Source organism: Acanthisitta chloris, unplaced genomic scaffold (assembly GCF_000695815.1).
Source record: "Acanthisitta chloris isolate BGI_N310 unplaced genomic scaffold, ASM69581v1 scaffold12416, whole genome shotgun sequence".
Classification (NCBI taxonomy): Eukaryota; Metazoa; Chordata; class Aves; order Passeriformes; family Acanthisittidae; genus Acanthisitta; species Acanthisitta chloris.
Window position 1 is genome coordinate 2,817 of NW_008677649.1, and position 6,973 is coordinate 9,789.

General features: G+C 52.1%; 1 protein-coding gene across 1 annotated transcript; it reads right to left on the reverse strand.

The window, feature by feature from the left end:
* Positions 1-3,315: 3,315 nt before the first annotated feature.
* On the reverse strand, positions 3,316-6,173 carry LOC103804012 (beta-1,4-galactosyltransferase 5; the record flags this gene model as incomplete). The annotated part of the gene is made up of 4 exons (XM_009076599.1): positions 3,316-3,624; positions 5,087-5,188; positions 5,650-5,772; positions 5,986-6,173. Coding segments are annotated over 4 exons (561 nt in total), but the record flags the coding sequence as incomplete, so codon positions are not given.
* Between the last annotated feature and the right edge of the window lie 800 nt (positions 6,174-6,973).

Sequence of the window (6,973 nt, forward strand, 5' to 3'; positions counted from 1 at the left end):
GCAGCCCTTGCCCGGCTGCAGCAGGGGGGATGCAGGAGTGAAAGCCCCACAGCTGGTACACCAGTGGAGGCCGTGGAGACTCCCCAAACGGGGCAGGAGGTCCCACCAGTGCACGGACAGGAGCCAGCCAGGCCCTCCCTGACCCCTGTGCACACTGGGCAGTGAGGCTGCGTCCCCGGCAGGCAGCACTGCTGGGAGGATCCTGCCACCCCGCAGGCTCCAGGGGTGGGAGGAAACTTCCCAGAAGACGGAGAGCTAAAAAAAGGTAAGGCTTGGAACAACTCAGGGCTGCCAGCTATTTATTCTAGCATGCCTGTATACTGCAGAGCAGGAGAAAGATATTTTAAAGCTGCTGCAAGGAAGCTTGTCTGTCTGCCAGGACTTGTTGATCAAAAATCCAATTACCAACATTCCCCAGCACCATCCCCGAGCCCTGCGCAACCTTCAGCCAAGTGTCTTCCTAAACACACTCCCCCAAGGCAGTCCCTCCACCAGAACTACACTGCAGCAGACACATGGAGAAAGGCTTCAGCAACTACTGGGGAGCATCCCCATCTCACTCTCAACTTCCTTCTGGCCAGCCCTAACGAGAAATTTCTAACAGCTTTTAGCATCCAGTGCTCACCTGAAACTCTCATAGGCACTTACCCTCTGGGCTTGCAGGTCTCACCTACTAAAACAGCACACCCCAATCTCCTGTAGACAAAAAAACAGGCAACCAGTGCAATCTGTGTTCTTGGATATGTATTTTTTACTGAAAAAATCATTCATAAATTAACAAATACAAAAATGTACAAACACATGGGTAAATAAATGTAATGACACAAAGGATTGCTTTGCTGAGAAGTGTGTGTGTGTTGTAAAACGCTAATCTTCAGTGCAAAAACGTCCCCCTGGCACCTCTTAAAAACATAACAGTAAGCTCAAAAGCCATGATGATGGAAAGCTAGGTGAGAGTTGGCAGCCCCTCCCGCCGGCACAGCCCGCTCAGGCAGGCCCTCCCTCCCTCGGAGAATCAGCTGCCAATAAACAGCCTTGCAAATCAAAGCCACATGGCCCACGAGAGCAATCCCCCTGCGGCACCGGGCCCTACCCTCCCAGGGCAGAGCGGCCTGAGGAGCTGCAGCTGCCAGAGTATGTACAGGTTCTCCTTAGCACGAGGACTCTTACACCATAACAGCACATGCGCTTGACAGTATGTTTTTAACAGTTACATTTACTATACAGTATTTGACATAGCTGCTAAGATTAACAGTGCACATTTTCAGATAATCCACATCTCAAAAAGGGGAAAAGAAATCCAACATGATGGGAAGGAAGGAAGGATGGAGAGGGATGCTGCTGGGGATGGACCCTTCTGTGCCGACCGCAGAGTGCAGCTCTGAGCAGAGGTAACGGCTTTTGTTCCACGCAAGGTGCGACCAACGGGTGTCAGGGACGTGGAAGGCTGAGGATCCCAACTAAGGTAGTTTATCACCTACTCACACACACATGCATGATTCCTGGGTAGTGAACTTGGACTAGTTGAAATACATTCCTTGTTTGAAGCACCATTAAACAAAGACAGATTCCTAGCAAGGTCTCGGGGTGAAAGAAAAGAGGGGCAGGGCAACGCGGGTTCAGCATCCGGGAAGGGTCCACGTGAATTAGAGATCAAGACTCAGAAGCGAAAGTCTTTATTGCTATATGCGCCAGAAAAAGCAAATCCTCACCTCTGCCTATAAATAACCAGGCTGAATCCCCTCGGGACGCGAGTTTAAAGCACATGTAAGTTCAAAGACTTTAAAACCTAGGTTACAAACTCATCAGCGCTCCTCAAGGGCAGCTGGCTGCCCTCTCATGCCGGCTGATAGCATCTGCACAACAACTCGTGTTTCTACACTAACGTTTTCTGGGTACAGGTTAGGAATGCCCTGGGCAGTCACACCCACCACAGATGCGTATGGGGATCATACGTCCACGGAACCAAGAAAACAATGTAAACCATGAGAAGTGAAGGAAACAGAAGGCAAACAACGCAACGAAAAGTTAAGAGTACTTCGGAGGTCAAGTACCCACTCTGTTGTGTGGAAATACAAACGAAAAACAACCCCCAGTGTATTTACCTTTAAGTCAGAGAGGCCCAGTGAAGGTGGCGGTGTCAGTGCTGTGCAGGGGCTGGACTGAGGGCCATGGGGCCTGGCCTGGCCTGGGTGGCCGTGGGGGAACGGGGATGGCATTGGAGGGCTGGATGGGGTGTCAGAACAAGCTTTGGCTCCCGGTCCTCATGTGTCCTTCATGTCTCTCCCTCTCACTGACCTGTGACACCCTGTCCCACTGGCTGTGCCAGTGCTGCCAGGTGCTGCGGGCGACAGCCCAGGGCACTGCCTGGCTCTGACAGCGCCTCAGTGTGCTGCTGGATTTGCCCTACCGACCACACCAACCTCCTGAACTGCCCCAGGCACTGCTGCCCGGGGAGGGCTCGTGCAGCAGGGACAGCTGCTCCATGCCGAGCATGGCACGGGGCAGGGGCGGCCGGCCCGGTGCCCCAAGCCAGGCTGCACTGCCATCCCTGGGACACAGAGCAACAGGCAAGGGATCATATTCCATATGGCTTTTGGATTCACTTGCACATCGTGTTGCAAAAGTGATGGAAAAAGGGAGTTTTTTCACAAACGCTCCCATGTCCTCACTCTCCCTGGAAAAAGCCACCCCTGTGGTTTCTGGAATGAGCGATGGCCTGGCTGTATTTGTCACCTGCTGCACTGGAAGGTTTGGGGCCTTGTCCCACAAACACTGCTGCATATGCACAGCTGGAATCATGCAAGCAGCCTCACTGGCTTAAAAGGGAACACAGTGCACAAGTAGTGATGCACACACAAGTGTTTGCAGAACTCAGGACTAAAATGAGTGACCATATGTAAACCTCTAGCTTGGACTTGAGCCCATAGGAGAAAAATAAAAAGGGGCAATTTACACAGCATATTTACACTTACACTTCTTTAAGAAGCGATTCTGTTGTATATACTTCAAGCAGGTCATTTAAAAAAACTGCACAGACATAGAAGAACGGCATCAGAAGTCGTCTGCTCTCCCACCAGGGCAGCTGCCAACCAAACTGCTCCCAACGTTCGCCGTCGAGAAGCCAGAGTTGCTCAGCTGAGCTGCTTCCCGGAGGAGAACGCGTGTCGGAGGCGAGTCCAGTGCTGGAGATTGCTGGAGGAGGAATGTGGAGACGAGAGCAGCAGGTCCAACTGTTGTCCTGAAACCCAGAAAGCAAGTGGCAGAGAAAATAAGGAGACTGCTGAGCTCGCCGCACGGGCGTCGGGCTGGATTGGTACAGCTAGGGCAATTTGTGCGTGCACGTTCCGCCTCACTCTCCAAAATACTGTGATCCTTCATTAGACAAAGTGTTGCTTGTCCTCGATAACCCTTGAAAAAGAAAGTCTAGCGTGGTGCTTTCCTGGTGAAGGGCAGCGCAAAGTTATTTTCTCCTCTTAATATTCGGTCACCAGAGCCAGCTCCGGTGTCAGGTTAACAGTGATGTTCTTATACAAGGCGTCATACGTGACGTTTGGAAAGTAGTTCAAGTTATTGAGGCCGTCCAGGGCTTGCCTTTCTTTTGACTTCCTCAGCAAGGCATACCTGTGCAATGAGAGCCAGAGGCCAAAGTCACTGCCACGCGCCCCACAGAGCCCTGCAAACTCCTCCCAGTGCTGCTATAGCCCTTCACACAGCCAGTCCCAGCAGCAGCTACAAAAACCACCAACTTCTGAGCCTTAAAAAAGGCAACCACTGCACTTTAAAAACTCTGGTGTTGATAAATACTGGAAAATTCCAGGAAAGTCCATCACTTGATGGAGAGCAAAACACTCTCTGTGCCACCAGCAAGAACTCAGCTGCCAAAACCACCCGTGGCTCCTGCCTGAAGCCTGTGGGCCCCAATGCCAGGAGGAGGCTGAGCACGGGTCCTGCTGAGCCCTCACCAGCCACACCATCCTGGAAAGACACAGCTGATGGGTGATGTGGTCCTTCCCACTTTCAGAAAACTGGACACAAACAAGATCAGAACTAAACGGCTTTAGTCTGAAGGATGGGGGCTGAGGAAGTAAAACTAGCAGAGTAATGGTCTAAAGAAGGAAACTGCAGTGGTGCACAAAACCAGCCTCAATCAAATTTAGGGGCAGCATGATGAGATAAAAGGAGTAAGGGTGGGAGGGAAAAAATAAGCACAAACATCTCAGCAGAACAGTGACTCTCTGAAATGTGGTGCTGGGGGCCTGAAGGCACCAGGACAAGTGGGAGCTGGGCTGAGACCTGAGGACAGAGAAAACACCAGGGCAAGGATATGCCAGGAGACAGGGGAAGATGCTGGGTGAGAGCACAGAGGGAAATGCCAAAGCTGATTTTGGAGATGACACAGCACCAGGACATGGGCAGAACACTTAGTGTCTTGAGGAAGGAACCATGTCCTTGTCTGCAGAGAGAAGTGTCGGGTGCTCCTGCAAAGGTGGGAGAAGTAGCAGGGGCTTTAGAGGCAGCAGTTAGTACTTGCCTGCAAAGCAATTTCTGAGGTGGGACACAGGGGACACCTACTGCTAACCCCAGGACAGGCTGGGTCTCAGCTCCAGACAGAGCAGCACAGACATCAGCTCACTCTGACATCACATCAACTCTGCCCTGCCTATCTCCCCCTCCCACATAGCTCCTGCTAACACCTGGGCTCCTGGCTGGGATCAGGAGGACACCAGGGAAGAATAAGAAACCAGAGCTCAATCCCACTGCACTGCCAGCCTGTCATGCTCCAAGGGTTTGACTAAATATGACTTTTTAAGCCAAAAGCAACTTCTCTTTTTCAGGAGTGAAATGAGAGAAGCATCTCTGACTGGCTGCATTCTGTCTGAGAAATGAAGAGCAGGGCTAAAGATGAGACTCAAATGGAAACTCCCAAAAAAAACATGTCTTCTGCAAAAAAGCCTCCATCTCCCTGCAGTGAGTTTCCTTCAAGAGTTCAGGCCGTTACTGCCTTCAAACAGCTGCAGGGAGCCCCATACATGGCACAGATTGTTTGTGAAGGGCTTTAGTATTCTGAACAAAGTTTACTTGCCTTCCAAGGAACTGCACTTCTCCCCGATGATGGTGGGGAATTGATTTGTATTTCCCTGTGTCTCCTTCTGGCCGAGTCACCGAGTAGCCTGCGTACTGCACTCTGTGTGAGAGAGGGGAGAACTCAGACAAACAACGAAAAACACCCGCGGTGTTTGTTGTGCTGGCCGTGCCTCCAGGGCTCACTGCTCCTGGGGCTCCAGCCACGGCTCGGCCCTCCAGCCACAGAGAAGCCACACAGACCTCCCTCTCCAGCCAGGGCTCCAGGGGAGCCCAGCGACACCTCAGGGCTCCTGCTCGGCTGTGACCAGTCCGAGCTACACAGCACGGGATGATGCTGCACAGAGCCTACAGCTGCCAACCAGCACTCCTCTGCTGCCCATGCACCGCCTGCTCAGGCTGGAGCAGCCCCCGTGCCCACGGAGCCACTGCAGCTGGGCTGGCTCTTCCCCAGCCCAGGGCGCGCGGGCACAGCGAGGCCAGTGCCGGCAGCACTGACAGCTGTCTGCTCACAGCACGTGCCAGGCTTGGCTCACAGCTCCCAGAGCTGCACCCAGCCCGTACCTGTTCCAGAGGTCGTCATCCTCACCACCCCAGCCCCAGAAGGCGTTGGGGAAGCCGTTGATCTTCTGGAACTGCTCGACAGTCAGGCCACTCACCCCCCCGAAGAACTCATTGTACGGGAGCCTGTGTGGGAGAGAAGGGCTTAGGGCAGAGCCCACCAGAGCCACAGCCCTCCTGCCTGAGCCACGAGGATGCTCTCTGCTCTTCCCTCTGGTGCTCCCTTTGCACAAAGCCTGAGAACAGGCCCAGGTTCATCCTCTGCCCTTAAAAAATTAAATAAAACCTAACACTGGCTGCTCAGCTGTTACCGTAACAGGAAGGAAAAACAGTGCTCACAGGTACATGTACTTATCCAGCTTGGCTGCAAAGTGCCTCGGCATCTGTCCACACCCATAATAGTTCCGGTCATTTTCGGGTATGTGGTCCACGTCGTGGAAGATGAGGCAGTCCCAGTCTAAGTCCTTCATTGCTTCCCGAAAGCCAACGTTGAAGAGCATGGCACGGTTAAAGGGTTGGTTTCCAGCCTGGGAGGGAGAAAGTTCCTTCTCAAGGGGAGCCCTGTGCAGCTTGTGCTGTGTGTGTTCTCAGCCTCGTCTAGAAAACTGCAGAGGGCAACCAGCTCCCACATCAGTGCCACGAAAGGATGCGATGTACTGGAGCACACTAGTGAGATCAACCAACACTTAAATATTCAATTCACAGTGCAGGAGCAAAAATAAAGATGCTGAAGTCTTATTACTCAGACACTTGTAAGAGAAAAAAAACAATTTTGATGAACCTTTAAGCTAGAGCTGAATATGGAGGCACATTTACTGGGTGGATGAAACCAGGTAGCTTAAGTGATACGTTCATGTATACAACAAATGACAGTCATGTTTTACATTCATGAAAGTCTTCTAAATCCTGCCCAAACAAGAAATTCCTAAGTCTGCTCAGGCCATGCCCACGCCTAGGGGATGCTCCCTGGAACTACTGCAGGGCTACACAAAACCCCACAGCATTGCCCAAACTGCAAACACCTGGTCCAAAGCTGTTTAAGAAAAATAACTCCTGCAAAACAGAGTTGAAAAAAAACAAACCAAAACCAAATCCCTGAATCTCTGTGTTTCAGACAAACCTAGTCATTTCTGGGCATGTTTCTCAGCTGTGCCACTTTTAGGCTGAACAGGACAACTCACATATTGCAACACGAACCCTAAAACTGCCAAAGGTTAAGAGTGTGATCTGGCAGGGAACCTGCTGGGGACACTGGCAGCTCTGTCACCACGTGCTCAGCATGGCACACCCGAGCCCAGGGCTGTCATCCCACGGCCCCAGGGCTGTC